The 18,089-nt window shown below is 42.3% G+C and overlaps 1 protein-coding gene across 8 annotated transcripts in view; it reads right to left on the reverse strand.

The window, feature by feature from the left end:
• The window catches only part of LNX1 (ligand of numb-protein X 1), a 157,330-nt gene that overhangs the window by 64,219 nt on the left and 75,022 nt on the right, over positions 1-18,089 (reverse strand). For 2 of the 8 annotated variants that reach the window (XM_054065987.1, XM_054065990.1), the window contains exon 3: positions 3,464-3,944. In XM_054065987.1, the coding sequence (XP_053921962.1) occupies positions 3,464-3,852 (389 nt within the window). In that variant the 5' untranslated portion in view covers positions 3,853-3,944. Of the gene's footprint in view, positions 1-408; positions 899-1,302; positions 1,416-3,463; positions 3,945-8,189; positions 8,233-11,413; positions 11,587-18,089 lie in introns of those variants that run through there. The other 6 variants (XM_054065988.1, XM_054065989.1, XM_054065993.1 and 3 more) reach the window with 6 other exon arrangements.

An 18,089-nucleotide genomic window follows, 5' to 3' on the forward strand; every position in this document is an offset into this window, starting at 1 on the left:
AAAGCTATTTATGGAAAGTAAAAACATAGGCTAAGAAATGGGGTAAAAAAAAAAAAAGAACAAAACCACCAAACCCAACAACCACCAAAAACATCAGCACATAAAAGCAAGCTGATAAGGAAAAAGGCAGCTTCAGTCAGTATGTCTCAGCTGCCTCCAAAGAGAAAGCAATAGGGACATACGGCTATTATTAGCCCTCTGGAAGGGAAGCAGCTAGTTCACATCATGGTTTGAAGCTGTTGGCAAGATGTTGCTGGATTTTCTTTGCACATACACATGAGCACAGACACACAGGCAGACAGACAGATACCCCCCCCCCCCCAAAATGCTTGTGGTGAGCCCCTTCCCGCCACTCGGGTGAGACAGACAGACAGAGAGCACGACGTCGGCGCGACCATGCGTACTCACAGCTCAGAGTACAAGAAGTGCAGGTTGCCCACATTGTCTATGTAGTTTGCAGGACTTAGCCAAGGTAGGACCAGTAACAGGAGAGCCTTCATTTTCAGTGCAGGGCTGGCACTGCTGTTAGGTTTCCTCCTTCTCACTGTCTCTCTGTGCTGGTGGGACACACAACGTGAAGCTTTTGTGCCAGTCAAGCCCCTTCTAAGCAAGCCTTTCCATTTGAACGCAATGGTAGCACATTATGAATCAAGCTGAAATCCCTTAAACGAAGCTACACTGCAAAAATCATTGACCTGTAAGAGGATTACTCGATCTGACTCTCGGGTGGGTAGATATGAGGGTTTAGGGACAGCACAGCATGGTTGGCGAGACAGTGACTTATACTGCAGAGGACAGCGATGCTCAGGGAAGAGACCTGCCTCCTGCACGATTCAGAGTGGTTCTTCAGAGGCAGCTGGTACGTTTACATCACTGCCCAGAAGCAGATGGGTTACGAGCTAACTGCATCACGGAAGGGTGTAGCTGTTTGACAGGGGAGGGGAAGAAATGCCCCCTGTGGAGTTTTGAAGCAGGCGATATCAGAAGACCACACCTTTTTAAAGTAAAACACCACAAAAGATCACAGTCAACTGCTGGCTGTTTGCATCGCAGTCTGAATTCCCCAAATCCAGTCAGATGTTTTTGTGCAAACATAAATCATGTAATAATAAAAGGGCATGTCTCATCTTGGGGATATTGTTGTTTTGGGTTTTTTTTTTTTCTAAGGGCATAGGAGCAAACATTTTGAGGATTTTAATAAGGATGCTTTTAACGGACTAACTACTCCATGATTCCCGGCATTTAAAAAAAAAAAAAATAAAGTTCTCTCATTGATTACAAAGCATAAAACGGGAAACTCACCTTGTCCTGTCAGTGACCTCATCTCTGATCAGGGTACGCTTTCATTTTCTCTCTGAGAACCATGATTTGTCCGAGCCTCAATCATGCAAGAAATGTAAGGACTGCTGACTGCCCTGGTGACTCTAGCGGAGTCTAATTTATTCACTAAGAACACAGATCACGTTCGGTTGATATTTCAGATGGGCTCTGAGCTGTTCTCACGGCAGGCACCAGACTGTTTAGGATTATTATTTATTTTTATTTATTAGCAAAGTCACACACTTCTCTCCCTTCTATTGATTCACTGGAGTTAAAGAGAGGAGCATCAGCTTGATCGGCTTTGTGCCTGGTCATGCCAGAGCCAGTGCCTGAAAAACACAATGCCCTTCTCTACCACCTGCCATGAGTTGGTTGTGGGATGGTGGGGAAAGTTTCTGCATTTCTGAGAATTAAATTAGACAGAGGCATAAGATACCTGATAATTAATTAATTAATGCTGCATTAAAAAAAAAATTAAGGTACTACACAGTCTCTGCAAGCACAAGGTTCCAGAAGCCCTTGTCACTCCAGAAGATCTTCCCTAATTATTCCCTTGGATGGGAATGCCAGTGAGGCTGCAATACCCATGCCCTGGAAAGCTGAAAACCCCAGCAGCAGAGGTTCCCCACGATTTCCTACTCTTCTGCATCTGCTGTTTGGCACTGAGGTAACTCAGCCCCTCAAACCATCCAGAGGAAGGAAAATCCACATCATGAATGGCAAAGAAGAAGCTGCCCAGCCTATGTAGGCACTGCCGTGTACTACACTGCCTCAGGGGCCTTAGGTTTTGATGGGAAGGGAGACCACTGCTCGGTCTCTTCAGTCTGCTGCTCCCTGAGTTTGCAAAGCTGGAACTGGGTGAAGGGAGTCTGACCAGGGGAAGAGCTGAAGTAAGAGGCTGTGGGAACATATTACAAAGACAATTCTTTCTGTCCCTGGTTGGGCTCAGGCCAAGTGAGCCAGAGGCATAAGAAGTTGAAGGTCTTGAAGGGAAAATCCAAGCTAAAACATCCAATAACAAGCACTGAAATAAAACTTGCAAGGCTTTTATAGGACCAAATCATGGTTTGCCACATTGCACTTCCGCAAGATATGTATATGAAGCGTATTTTTACTACTACCTTAAGGAGAAGAAAACAAATACTGTAGTGACTTGCACATGTCCATGTAGGAGAGTCAACACTAAAAATCAGGAATTGTGCTGGTTGTGTAGTTTCTGTGTAAAAAACAATACTCCAGTTTGCTTAGATATTGCTTAGATTTTTTTTTTCTTTCTAGTTTTTATGGCCATGGCACCATCATCTCAAAAACGTGAAGATAAAAAAGGTGTGTAAAATATATTTCAGTGAGCTATATGCATAAACCAATTGATATTTCTACTAAAGCCTCGAGATTTTGTGGTTAGAATCTGTAGAAAAACAATCTCAATAACAGCAGCTCACAGCAGGTCGTCAGTCCTGCGTTACTATTGAAATTAGTATTTGTGTTCTGTCAGAGAAGTACTGACCAAAGGGTGAAAATTACAAGTAACTTTGCTAGTTTTTCCCCTCAGCAGCAGAAAATTAACCTTGTAGAGTGCTGCTGGCCTGGCAACTGCTGCCACTGCCTCTTACATCATGACCCATGAGCCAGCAGCACTCTCAACAGGAAAAGCCAGGTCCAGAACTGGGGGTGCTCACCTGGAAGAAAGGAGCTCTCAGCTCTGAAGACCAGCACCAAACCAGAATATTTTCTGCTCTACTTCTCATGTAGGTCATTTGTGATTCAAAAAAAGGATTGAAGAAAGGGCAATTATAAAACCCTTAATGTAGTACTAAAATATTTATGACAGCTCAGCTTTCCAAAACTCAAAGATCTCTTCGGATGACTAAATACACACTTCCATTATGCAGCTAACCATAAGGTATACACCCAGAAATGCTAGTGATAGCAGGAAGTCCCTTGAATACATTTGATTCTAAAAAAGTAGTGACATCTCATCACATAAATGGGATAAATTGAGCTCTAAATTAATGATATTGTAGATGTGCACTGGGATTGAAATCAGTAAATCTTTATGTTAACTGTCTATTTTAAACCAGCATTAATTGGAAATATTCTTTCATGTCGTCAAGAAAAACAGTGAACAAAACCAACAACTCACTGGGTTTGGAAATGCTGTTCGAGGTGACTGCGTTGCATGACCTCTGAGCAGTGTTCTGTGAAAGGGCAGCTAACCATTAGCTTGTCCAGGAGGTTGTTCACTAGTATGCTGGACTTCCTGCATGTCTGGAGAATCACAAGCTTGCGGTCCATGGGGCAGAAGTCTTTTTCCATGAGGAAGTTTGTAAGGCAGGCTGTGCAGAAGGTGTGACCACAGAGCGTGTCTAATGGCTGAAGCAAAGGTTGCAGACAAATGTGGCAGATTAGATCATCATCTACTTCTTCAGTGTAGCTGTACAAGTGGTTTTCTTCCGGTAAATGCGCTTGGCCACAGGTGACACAGAGTGAAGGGGATCTGTCCTCCATTTCTTCTTCTTTCTGGCTCATCATCAGAATGGATGCAAGTTAAAACAGGGCAGATGGGAATACTCAACCTGTTTTCTCTTCTTGAGAGCACCAGCAAGGCTTACGTGCCATCAGATCTGGGGGGAAGAAAGCCAAAGGGTTATAGATTGTTTTATCTTACCCTATTTACAGTATGTATTTGGATATAAAGCAGTTTAGCAGGTATTAGGGAAGGATTGCATCTTTGAGAGGGGCAGGTGAAGCAAAGAAAAGGGCAGAAAACCAAGGAGAGTTAATGCCATCAACTTCTTATCTCTTAAATCTGGCTCAATTTACAAAACTACTCTCATTCTAAAGAAAGCTATCAAAATAGGATGAATACTACAGGCATTTAGTGGTTGAAAACCTTAAATTAACATGTAATTGCAGTTCCAGTCAGCTGATTTTGCGTTCATGTTACTTCTGCTGGAAAAGCAGCAGCATCTGTGGGCAAACATTGCAAGACTGTATGCAGTAATACAGGTAAGAACAATGGTTACTGCCCCAGCCACCCGCTCAGCACAGCAAAGGAAAGCAGCAACTTCGCCTGACTCAAACCAGTGTACAGACACTGTACACGCACCCAGAGGGAGGACAGTCTCGGGGGCATGAGGATTTAGAGCTTAGCATCCTCTAGACTACCCTCTTCCCACAGCAGCACTGTATCTTCCTGATTTCCATAACCACTGAACACAAGATCTCATCTTTTACATTTTGCACAATGGCATTACAGATGGCAAGAATGCACTTTGGGTAAAACTCAGATCTTCACTGTCTTGCCCTGGGGTCTCAGGACCCTGCATTCGAAGTTTGTCTGTTTATCACCCCACGGCACTGCTCTGGGTGCCTCAAGCCAAGCAGTTAAAACCATCTGCAGCAGCACAACCAGCTCAAACCTTCATTCTACTTCCCAAAGCATCAAATACCTCCTCTGCTGAAGTCCACAACACTGTACTGCATCAGGGAAAATTAGGCCAATTCACTTAGTAATTTGTATTCCAGAAACCCAGTATGTCCCTATCTACAGGCCAAATCAGCTCTGGCCAGAGCACCTGCCTGCTGATATTTTAAAGATGTGAACTTTGTGGGTGGCAGCAACTGCAGAGTAATTTGTATTTTTTACTTGAAGAACCCTGAGTGCTCATTGAAACACTTATGTCTCATTACGTCTTATATTGATATATATGCTTATTTTGATATAGCACTTTGAAAATAAACACGAAGATGTAAGATATGTAGTAGTTTCATTACTACTCTTGCTTGAAGATTTAAATCTTATTTGCTGCTCTGCTGTAACACTGTACCCTTGCTTCCTGCTTGACTTAATTTGCTGAGACAATGTGTCAGCCTCAGACATCCATGTTTGAGGACAAATGAGGGAAAAATAATAATTAAAAAAGTCTAAGACAGAGACCACTTTCATATAAAATAAACCCTTCTTTTTATGCAAAGCTTATAGGCTCTAAACCTGAGAAATTAAACTTCTACATGGCAAGGTTTTCTGACATAAAGGTAAAATGATAGCTCCACTAACTCTAACCAGATGCTTAAATGTCAAACATTCACCTTAATGCTGTGCTAGATCCAATTGTTATGTAGCAATTATATTAAGTGGCTGTATAATAATATTTTTTTGCTTGCAAGACCAAGCTCTGCATAAGATCTATCCCCTGATTAACAGTAGCTTCATCTGAATTAAAATCATTGCCTACTAGAACTCTTGCAAATATTTAAAATTCTCCATACTGCAGCAAAAGTTTCTCTTAAAAAACTATTCATCATAGCTTTATGACAGCTTCTTGTGAAAGAAATGAACATCTTTCTATGGTGCAGGAAATAACTCTGCCTCCTATCTTAATACAGGAATTAAAATTAGTATTACTTGCTTCTTCTAAGGTGACACAGAGCAAAATGAAACAAGACAAAAGATAATCATGAGTCTGAGGTGGTGACTGTTTGGGCACTGCAATTGACTCCTGATAGGCAGCTCTTAAGCAACTCCTTTATGGAGTGGCTGCAAGCTAGAGTTCGATCTCCTGGTAGTTGTGCTTCACAGAGTGAGAGGCAGGGTGTTCAGCTGATCTCCATATCCCTGGCTCACAGAGGGGAGCCTACCCAAAGTCAGCAGGGCCTCTTGCAAGCATGGCAAAGGGATTTATGGGATTGTGGCTTAAAAAAAATATCTGGGAACTAATTAGAAATCAATAAAGCATGACAACAATAGCATTGCTTTATGAACTTTGTTCTTCCCTACATTCTCAAAATGCCTTGCCCTCACAGCAACCAGAGGAGCAGGCAACATCATGCTGTCTCTCCACACCCCTGAGACATCCCCTCCTACCAGCACGTGCAGGCAGACACACGCGTGTGCTTTCCCTGTGCACCACTCACCAGAATACTGCCTACCCCAACATTTTGTTGCCTCGTGGATACTTGCAAGGGCGGAAATTCTTGCTTCCTTGCTTGCAGGAAACCCAGTACCTGACTCCCATCAGGAAACTTGCTGAAAGCCGGATCCAAAGCCATGCTCCAAGGCAGGAGCAGCCACAGGAACAAGAGCATGGGCATCTGAATGGCCTCCTCCCAGTCTCGTGCCCTAGTCCTGAAATTACCGCTCCTCCATTCCCACATTCACAACACATCAACTCATCTGATACAAATTAGGTAAAACTGGAAACTGCTACAGCCCCAAAGGGACTACAATTATTTCAACAATGACAACAGAGAGGCACTATTGCCCTAAGACCATGCTTTGCTGCAGCAAAAATGATGAGCAAAGCCCCAGCAGAAGCAAAGTCAGACTGTCCTGGGCATATTACAGATATTTTTCATGACTCTAACGTGCTTGTAATGCACTGCTAGTGAAAGGTACAAGTACAGGGAGCTGTACCCAAATTTTACGACGTTTACACAAATTACAATTACTTACCACAGCGCAGGGAAACAGAAACATCCATGTTAATTAGTAACAGGCACTGAATTTTTAGGAGGACCTAATTCAAGTCCTGTGTCCTCTATTATTCAGAAAATTTAGATTAGATAACAAATATGAAAAAAAAAATCTATCAGCCCGTTTTGGCTAATCTGGCACATGTTCACCCATGAATAACCTTCTTAAGTTGCTGGATATATTCAGCAATGAAATGAGCACTGTCTGTTTGTGGACAGTGATTATGCCACCAAAGGAGTTAGCATAGAGGGCAGGTGATGGAGTTGTTGCACAGATTTGGTGAGAGGCAGACATTTGCAATGTTTGTCATTTGTATTTATAACATTTATGCACTGTCATAACAAGTTACATAATTAATTTCATGTCCTTTCAGGAAGCTTAAAGCCTCAGTTGCTTTTGAATGATGGGGAAGGAAAAGGAAATTGAAAATCGACCTGCTGATATCCAGTGTGTATTTCTACTTCTTCTATTAACTTCTATTTATTATTAATAATAAAATACACTTTGAGCAAAGAATCAAGTGGTAAACCACAGCTAAGTGAAAATAAGGCAATTATTACCTAGCTGACTGCCTCTTCTTCAAGGGCTGTGCTTGGGGGAAGGAGGAGAGGGGAAAGGAGTGGAGGCGAATCCTACAGCCATTTGTAGTCAGTGGCAACATAAGCAGGGCGAGGATGTCACCTTGGCAGTCTCATGATGGTTTACAGTGAGAGCCGTATTGACAGGGACTGGTTGTTGCATGGATGATTGGCAGAAGGAGCTTTTGGAGGTTGTGCTGGTGCCATGCCTAAGGCGGCAACACCAGCATTTGCCACTTTGCTGCTGTGCAGGATATTTGCAACAGCTCAGGTCCCAGATTTAGCATAATTGTACAGCACCTACCACAGCTTGGCTTAAATAATAAAATTAAATACTGATTTGTAAGAATTTCAGTGTTGTGACACTGCAGTAAATCAAGCTCCAGTCCAAGGAGGAGACCTGAAGCACAGGAACATGGTACAAACGATGAGGGAAGTATACTGTCATCCTGGGTACCCACATCGCCAAGCTTTCAGGCACAAACTAGAATAAGAAGGGTCACATCAGGGCACAAAATTATCCCCAGAGCTGTGACCACAGTGAAAGTTAGTATTGTGGTAACACACTTTTTAAGAAAGTTGCTCAGACTGCACTTATTTGATGGAGTTTCCATCTTACAGGTCTTCACTGCTTAGGAATTTGCAGCCACCAGGAGTGTTTAAGATAGTAACAAAACAAACCCAGACAAAAGCATGGGCAGTAAACATGGAGAGTAGGTAGAGAGAATGCCTTTCATCTCCTTGCACAGCCAAGGCAGTAGTTGTCCCATCCCGATGAAACATTTAAGCAATCTTAAGCTTAAATCCTGACTTACCATCATGGTTACACAGGCAGCAGCATAGTGAGAGGAGGGCTCACCAAGCAGGGTGGCAAAGCCCCACTGCCTCCACCCAGCCACACCATCAAATATTAACCCAGCAGTTCAAGAGGCTGCACTTGGAAGTAGTGTGGCACAAACTGGAATAAGCTTCAGGTAGTAAAAATATGAGTAATCAAGTCTAAAAGACAAAGAATTAAGTAATGAAAGACAGTGAAGAAGGGGCTAACACTGGAAGGAATAAATAGATGCCTAAAGACCAGAGAAATAGTGATGTGGAGCCTGGAAGAGCAGTAACTGGTTTAAACCCTAGTTAGTGAAAGACAAGCCAGTGAATAGATGCTCCTGGAGAAGGAAGGAGTTGCACAGATGAGCTGCAAAAGCGGTAAGGGAATTTAGCTTCAGTAGCTCTGATGTAGCGTGGCTTGGGGATACTGCAGTCCTCGGAGTCAAGGAAAAGGGTGGCCAGTGTACAAAGGAAAAATGGATTCTGAGTAGTACTGTAAGATCTCTACATATTAGTTGGGTTTGGTTTTTCTCTCTGTGTATTTGAGTAACACATTTTATTAATGGTCCTGTTTTATTTTTGGACTCTAAGCATGCACATAAATTCTATATCTGCTGATGAAAAGTGGATGACTTTTCATTCCCTTTTTCTCTGCCACATGACCCCATGAGAAGTAGAGCTACTACCAACAGAACTGTTGTGTTCTTATTAACCAGATTGTGATCACAAAGTCATGCTGCAGTTCTTCCCCAGCACCTGTGTGGGCTGTTATCTCCAACAAATGTGCACTTACAAATGGATTGTGGTCGTCCTTTAATGTGGTTATGGCGCTGTGTGGCCAAAGGGGCTGGTCTGTGGGCATGTAAGGAGATCTCTCCATATCAGTAGTATTGACAGCTGCTAAGTAAAGTTAGAAGCTCATTATTCTTCAAGAGATACTTTTACCCAGCCTTCCTTTCACAGTAGCTGTGAGCATGTTGCAACCAACATCTCCTTTATTGATACTCAGCTTGTTTTGCTTAAAGTCTGAGACTGCCATCTTGCTTGTTACATTAAAAATACCCACATAAAATTGCTAGAAGACTTGGCATCTTTCACAGTTACAGAAATAGAATCATTAGGGTTCGAAAAGACCTCTGAGATCGTCAAGTCCAGCCATCAACATAATACCAACAGGCCTACTAAACCATGTCCTGAAGCACCACATATACAGTTTTTGAACACCTCCCACCATTTCCCTGGGTAGCCTCTTCCAATACTTCACCACTCTTTCAGCAAATAAATTTTTCATAATATCCAACCTAAAGCTTCCTTGGCATCACTTAAGGCCCTTTCCCCTTGTCCTATCACCCATTACTCTGTTGAAGAGACCATTACCCACCTCTTTAAAACCTTCTTTTAGGTAGTTGTAGTGATCAATAACATTGCCCCTCAGCCTCCACGCTAAACAATCCCAGTTCCCCTCAGCTGCTCCTCATAATTAACTCTTTAATGAAGCCTCAACCCAGCTGCCAGTAGCTAGACATGGGCAGGTCAGGAGCTGTGGGCATTGTCCCCATCTAGTGGCTCACCAACAATGGAGAGGAGAGTGGATCACAGCCAAGAGGGAGCAGAGATCCTCCTTCACCCTTAAGCAAAAGCTCAAAACCTTGAGGTCATGCAGGATTAACTGTGACGATACTCAAGAAAGCATAGCCCCTACTGCTCCTATGAGAATCTAGGTTACAAAATCACTCCACATATTTCATATTCAGTGTTTTATAATGAGGCATCAGGTCAAATGCTCACATAAAACTATTTGTCATTAGCCAGAGAGATTTTGACACTGTTTTAATTTAACATCTTTCAACGAACTGTTTTACCTGGTAGCAGGCCTCCCGACTTTCCCTTTATCATGTTTTGTACCAATAACTGCACCTCTCTGACTGAAGATTTTTATAGATTACACTGACTTTACTGTTCAACGTAGCCATTGGGCAGCCTGTTTCTTTCACAATACTAGACAACAATTGTGGAAAACCTTATAGAATGACCCATGATCCATAAATACCTATTTTCCATCCAGAGAGGCAGTGATTCACATTCCAAAGATCTGGCTAAAAAAAAAAAATCATAATAATTTGTACCAACAGTGGCATAGCTGCATTTAAAGCCAAAGGAGTGGGTCAGTCTGCCTAGATTTGAAATCAAATGAAAGTTATAAAACACTAAGGTGCTTAAAACCTTATTACCTCTTAGGACCAGTGTTCCTCCTACTTGTACCTTCTCTCTCCCACCTCCCCCATTATTTCTATATCTGTTCTACCTATAGAAAAGTCAAAATAGTTTCTTTTTTGCTTGAGGTGTAATCAGTAGTAGACCATCTCCAGTGGAGATTTGTTATGGGCAGAGGTGAGATGTGTACCTCCAGGTAAAAAGTCAGTGGTTAGAGGAGAGTTGGGGATCCTAGAGATATTGATTTAGCAGCTAAGAATTCAGCTTGACTTTTAAGATTATAGGAAAGATCATTAGAACTGCCTCCTAGAGGAAAATAATTGTATTTAGAAGTTCAACATATCAGTGCTGAATGTCTCTTTGACAAACAGAACCTTCAAAACCTCTCCTCTGCCTGCACCCAGCATTAAGATAGCTGTTTCTTCGGAGTTATTATTAGTCAAAAAGTCATTCACAGAGCTTTTAGTAATGAAAGACATTTCCAACTGAACAGAAAAATCCACAAATGCAGTGCAGCAGGTGAATAATCCTGACTTTTCAAGTTGTAGCTCAAGCTGTGAAACCTAACAGAAATGTTATACTGTGCCTACACGCACAATAACTTCAAAAACCAGAACCAGACTGTTTGGGGGAAAAAAAAAAGTTTTCCCTGTGGCTCATGCTGGAATTTACAGAATAAACCAATGGTGGAAAAAAGGTTGTTTGTTGTGGAATTGTAATATCTGAAATGTCTGCTAGGAATGTATGGAAATTCATTCTGCTTTTTTGTCTGTCTCTCTCTCACATGCCCACGCAAACCTGAGTTGCTCTTTCTGATAATTTTATGAATACAAAACTTTACTCAACATCTCAAAATGAAAAAAATCAGACCAGAAGTAATTTGAGAATATTCAGAACAGCTGGACAAGGTTTGAGTGCAGAGAAGATTTGAATAAGAGAGTACATATCCTCAGGCTAACCTACCCACACTAAAAGGAATACATCCTATGAATGAACTCACCTTAGCAGAGGAAGGCAGTATTTCTGAGAAAACCTGTTGCTGGCATGCTTCTAGTTGTCAAATACCGTGTTGGTTGAGGTAATAATTTCCATTTCTTGCTTTTTTCAGCGTTCAGTAAACCCAGACTTGGACCAACAGCTTATGTCAGAAGTACAAACTCAGGCTCCGAGTGCGAAGGTAAGTTGTAGTAAAATGGTCAGGCTGTGGGTAACTGCTTCTCAAAGCCAGGCGGTCTGCCTGCTCAAAGGAAGTCAATCATGTGGCTGAAGCAAGGCTATGTGAGCAATCATGATTGACTCCTAAAGTGCTTCCTAAACATGTACTCATTCTAATTGACATAATAAATGCCATCGGCATTTCACACACACTAAATTATAAAATTGCCTATGGCTTGTTATGTAACAAAAGGTGCATTACTGCTCTGATTTGGCTGAGGGCTCCGGCTGACTTTGGCAGGACTGACAACCTCACAAATACCACAAGCTTGTTTTCAGCTGTTTGACCAGGTAACAAAACTGTGTTTGTGTGGCTGGATAACTGGATTTCCTGGCTGCCTTTCAAGATGCTAGCAGCTAAGAATAGGTACAACAGTTCATGCAACCTGCAAGAAGGAGTGCATCCCTGGTCCTTGCTCCAGCTGGGAGTCTGCTGTACCTCTGCAATAGCAAACATGTCTGTCCACTCTCCAAGCAAGGAAACATGGGCCTGAAGGCAACTATGGAGCTATGGGGTGCTCCTCCCAGGTACTCCTCAATACAGACAGCCAAGACCCCAGACATACACAGACTCACACTGGGTACATGGAAACAGGACGATAGTACATAAAAACGTTGCTGCTACAAAGTGCATAACTTGGAACAAAATGCTTTTGCTTTACAAAAAATAAAATAAAATGCTCTGCTTTGATTCCCGATATAAACTTCATGACAGCCCTTCTACCCTGTTTCCTAAAGAAACACAGCAGATCTGCACTTGTTCTCTCTGAGTCTTTTTGTTAACCCATGCTCTTTTGCTCCCTGTGCTTTTGGATCCATTTTTCAATTTCAACTCACTCTGAAAGAATTGCATATGATTTCTTATACGTTATCACAATTAAGATGAGAATAGGTAGCTGGGTAGGACAGAGAAGAAACTAGTGTTCCCACAAAAAGGAGGGTTGCAGAATGAAACCAAACCATGCTGGATATTAGCAGAGAGGCAGAAAAAGAGGACAGTACATAGCCTGGTCTCAAGAAAAACTAATGCTGGAACTACTCCATATTAAACAAAGCCACACAGAAATAGCTTTCCCTAATTTTTCTGCCCACTGAAACCTGATCCATAATCCAAAAAGGTAGTTCTTTCCCTACTTCCAGCTTCCATGCCTTACCGCTGAGACAGTTTACAGTGTTCCCAACACTGAAAGTACCCAGCCACTTTGAGAAGAGCAAAGTATTGCTTCCTCCACTGTGCATCATTCAGCTAGACAAGTAGCTGAATGAACAACAAAACTCACAAAACTCCTCATGACCCTGGTCCATTAGGAAGAAAAACTACCCTAATTGTGACTGCAAGCTGCTGCTAGCATGCAAGGGTAAGAGGCTAGGATGTACTGGGGAGCAGGGAAAAAGGATAGATTAGGCTTGGAAGGCAAGGCTGGATGGTGGCAACCTGGTTGCCAGGAGTGCCCATTTAGTCTCAGAGAAGACTTGCTTGTCCCAATTAAAATGTTTTGCTCACCACACTTCGAAGAATCTGTCTTCAGACAGCAGGTAAGTAATCTTGTCGACTTTCCAATCTGTGGGACCAAGAATATCTACTAGACCTCTCCCACTCTGCCTCAGCACCCTCTAAAATGCTTCTAAGTAGCTTTTATCTCTTTTGTGGTACAAACTCCGTTGTGGTTTTGCAGGATGAGATTTATGTTGGTAAGGACAAAGAATGACCTGCCCAACTCACTTGCAGTTTTGTGATAACGCAAGTGGCTCAGCCAGCACAAATGCAACCTGAAAGCACCTGTATGTCCCTGGTTAGATGTTCACTTCACACAAACACTATGCAACACAACTGTTGCAAAAGCCACGGCATCTGCATGAACAACAAAGCATGCTGAACACACGTGCTCAGTGAGGGGCCCTGCCCTACTTAACCTGAAAATAATAAAGCAATACGCAAAGCAAAATGCATGGGAATGTGAAAATCTTATCTTAATACAGCCTCAAAATAAGTCTTAATCTCTCTTCACAATCCTCTCCCAGGGCCCCAGGCAGGTCAGCTGGGAAGGCAGGCAATGCTACCTCTCTGCCCCCTCAGTGCCAGGGCCAGGAAAAGCTGCTGAAAAGGAAAGAGAGGACAAGGGCAGAAAGCATCATTGAGGACTTCTGCCCTGGAGGACATCGAAGCCTTACACCTCACCCTGCCACCCACAGCCACAACATTTGCCACCGTCAGACCACACTACACCTTTTCACACGTGATCACAAGACAACATTTGATAAGTACAAAATGCAGAACGTGCGATGGATAACCTTGCTAATAACACATAATGAAGTAAGCCTTGCTTTAATTACAACTTTATGACTGCTCCTCTCATCCAGGAGTCTCTTAATGCTTGACAAACTACTTAATGAGTTCTCACAACACCCTGTGGGAACATTTTCTAGGAGCATCCAGCAGCATCGTTAGGTGAGCAAGGGAAGGGGCAGCTGGCTGTTCCCATGCTCCCTGGCCAGGCTCCAGTGATGCTGACGCCCAACCTGCATTGCAAGAGTCCTGTGAGGAAACTTGGCCACAGAGGTGGCCTCAGACCTGGCCTGAAGGAAAGCCCTTATGAGCTCTTAGCTTCTAGAAGTGCATCACCTGTTTTACGAATATGCACCCACAGGGGAACAACAGCAACTTGCAGCAGCTGGCTCCCCAGGGTGATTCATCTAAGCAGGAGAAGCAAATGGATTAGGTAAAATTTCTGGCCCATTGCAATTAATGGCAAAATTAAGTAAATTTAATAAAGCAAGGATTCAATCCTCCATGTCTCATAGGTCTGTAAATATTGGTAAATTAATTTATATCTGTATCTTACTGTTTCCTCATCTTGCCACTTCGATCCACAGAAAGATGACTGAATAAACCAATTCTGACCAGAAAAACAGTCCCTACTGTAGAACAGTACCAAAGCAGTGGCATTTTGTTCTTTAAAATAACTCCATCCAAAAACATTCACTGCCACCCAAGGTGACGACTGCCGGGACACAGTCCCATGCTGGAAGCTGGAAAAAGAATAGCACAAGCCCAAGCAAGGAAGTCAACAAAGAGATTTCAACAATTCAGGAGAGCAATGTAGCCCAGAGGCAGCCTCCTAAATAATGGGCAGACACACAGTATATGGCTGAAAACACAAAAAGTGTGAGGGGAACAAGTTTGGTTGAGCTTACAGGCATTTTGCAATGCCAAGTACCGAATTTCACATTTAGGGAAAATGCACCACTTGAAAAAGCAAAACGTACTGCATAATGAAGAGGCTGAATTCAGCAGCCCAGCCACTGTGGTTTGACTATTGGTCTTCTAGGGTTAACGCTACTGCTTTTTGGTCTTGAATAAATAGTATATTGCCTTTCCATCAGTTATCTCACTTATGAAGTAGTGCTGACAGTGCCCCTTTATATCTGCTGATAGTGCCTATCACTCATTTGGATGCAAGCTGTGTGCTAGAGCTTATAACTGTATTCCAAATGGAAAGGACTGGGGAAACACAAAGTATTTAAGCAGGATTGGAAGCAGAACTCTAGCTAAAGCTATGCAATAGTTTCTGTTTGAGGGCACCTTTATGTAGCAGGATAATGACTAAGATCCTTGTCCAACAAATGTCTCAATAAATAAATTTTATTATAGTGACTGAACCTTCAGCTACCAAAACACATTCTCTAGAGCCTGGTTCTGCTCTCATTGGATCAGTGCTGGGAAACAGCATCCCTGAGTATGCTACTACTCACTGGATTTGATTCATCACTTCTTTACTGGGGCTTTGTGGGAACTACCTATTAAAATCCATTGTTAATTAACATGCATGCATTGCTGATGGCCTTGTAATAGTCCCCTTAAAATGAAGAGGCTTACTAAGATTTTGTCAGCCAGGACGCACGAGTGACACCAGTCTCAGAAAGATAGTTAAGTCTGTAGCTGAATTAATATCTGCTTCCAGAACCAGTTCTGTGGGTGTGGAGACTGAATGTGTACTGCTTAATCTCATGATGAGAAACCAACTAGGAATTATGTGCTCAAACTGTCCTGCTTCCTGCATCCTTCTACACAGTCAGATGTGATCTGGTGCACGCACACAAGCAAGAGGATTTTTAATTATTTCAAATTCCTCCTACAAGTCACAGTTATTTCAGTATCTCAGACCCTTTTTTACTGGATCCAAACTGTTATTCTTTTAAATAGCAGTAGTGTGATTAGATGACTCCTCAAACGGACAATATGAAAACCGAAAGCTATGCTACAAGATAATTTCCAGCACTGAGTTCTACTTGTAAAATCCTGTGTGAAGCAGTACTGTTAACTATATACTACAAAGAGCGACAAACAAAAATCAACTTTGAAGGACAACTGTGGACAAACATCATCATCCATGTTTTTTAACATCAGCATCTCAGTAGTATCTATACCATGTATCTGTAGGCATGGAAAGTAAAAGACAAGGGAAAAAACAAAGAAAAAGTGGACCAGAATTGTATCCAAAATCACATCAAAATTTACCTGCTTTCAGATAAGTCAGTTTCTGAAAAGACGCACCAGTCCAGACAGAGAAGTAGCCATCACCCCTTAAAAAGAAATTACTGGCACACGAAAACCATCATTTTAGTAAGAATCTTTGTTTTAGTCAGGATAGTGCAAGTGTATTAAAACTGGAGGACCAAGAAGAGGGCTGCCTGCAGACAGGTATGAAGCTTCAAGCTGTTTATCTCCTCGATTTCCTTGTAAAAAAGTAATCAATATTGATTCAGAGGGATGGCAACTGTATGCAGCAGGAGGTAGCTGCAGGTGACAAGAGCTGCCAACTAACCCTTCCCCGAATACTGTGTTTACCAAAGGTGAAAGTTTCTGCTTCAGTGTTCAAACCCCTCGAATCACGTGATTCAGGTAATGATCTTTGTTACAGATCCACCTTATGCCTTTGGGCAAAGCCTCAGAAAAATCAGCTGCATCCTGATGCATTCTAGTTTCTAGGAGCCAAAACTCCAGTGGAAGAATCTGGACTTGCACTGTAAACTAATACCAGGTCAGGCAGCTTGCACAATACCAATATCTGGTCATTTTAACCAGAAAGGGGTGCCATTGGCTCCCCAGAAGGCAGTTGCCCCAGAGTCCCTCAAAAATCAGCAGCCGGCCTCTGTCTGCAACGAAAGGAGCCAAGCAGCCCAGGCTGCAGCACTCAGCCAAAGAGACAGGACTGGCAGCTCCAAAAGCATCTGACTGCTTCCCTCCAAGCAGCCAGATTAGACCATTCTCTGCATTTGAAAGCCTTTACTAATTCACCTTCCTGCTGAAAACAATGTTGTTTGATTTCCTGGTTTGCAGTGAAATGAAGCTAATCTATCATCTCATCATGCGTGCAAGATTTATTCCCTTTTGCAAAGGAAAACTATGCTGAAGGAAGATGCCAGCGGCTTCAACTTCTTCCAAAAGACAATTCAATTTTCTCTTCTGATAGATGATCACAACCGGGAGCCAGAAGCATTCCTCCTTCCAAATCTGTGCTACAATGAAGTCCTGGTGCAGTTAATGCTTGAACACATGGGATTGGAACAGCTTTTCAAAAAGCAGAATTCATGTGAGAGAAGGGGAGGACACTTGTACAGGACAAGAAAGACAAATTAGCAGCAGGAGAAACACTATTTTCAGGTGACAAGAAAAAGATAATGAAGCAAGAGACAAGATTCTCCAGACTGATTCAATTTATATTTTTGGGAAATATACATGGGTTCTGAGGTCTGGGATGGAAGAGTATAAAAGAGTAAATTAGTAACAGATTACTTCTTTAAGATGAATTATCATTCTCAGGAAAGTGGATTGGATTATTAAGGATACAACTCTTCTCAAAGCAGCAACTTTCCAAATGCCTGACAATCCTGGTTTTTATTTATAGCTCACCATTTGTGCTTTTCTAACAACAGTAGATAATAGGCAGTGCTGTTTCAATAAAGCAGTGGAGCTGCCTTGATATTGTTCATCACGAACCTGAATAAGCAAGAGAAAAACGCTTTGGAGGGTGGGATGAGCAGCAAGCTCCATCTCTACAGGACACTGTGGATAAACAAGCACCTTGTGTAGTGCCCCGTACAGTCACCTAAGGTATTCTTGCTTTTCCCGCTGTTGGAAGAACACTTTCCCAGTCACCAGGCACCCAGAGAAGGTATTAATTACAAGTCTAATGTGCACATCTTTCCTAGTTTTTGTTTTTCATTTGTAGATGTCAAAGTGGCCAAGAGCTTGATGCAAGTAGCCCATCCCTATTCATTAAAAACACTCCAAAATGTGCTTAGCTTTACACATTTAAATGGGTCCAGCTGATTTATGTACTTAGATCTCTGGTCTACTGGATACTTAAAGCGTATCCTTCAGTGTGTAAGGATGTCCACGTATCCATTGCAGTCCTGGATTTAGGCTGGCACATCTGTTCATATACATGTTCTCACAT

The sequence above is a fragment of the Cuculus canorus genome, chromosome 4, assembly GCF_017976375.1.
Source record: "Cuculus canorus isolate bCucCan1 chromosome 4, bCucCan1.pri, whole genome shotgun sequence".
Classification (NCBI taxonomy): domain Eukaryota; kingdom Metazoa; phylum Chordata; class Aves; order Cuculiformes; family Cuculidae; genus Cuculus; species Cuculus canorus.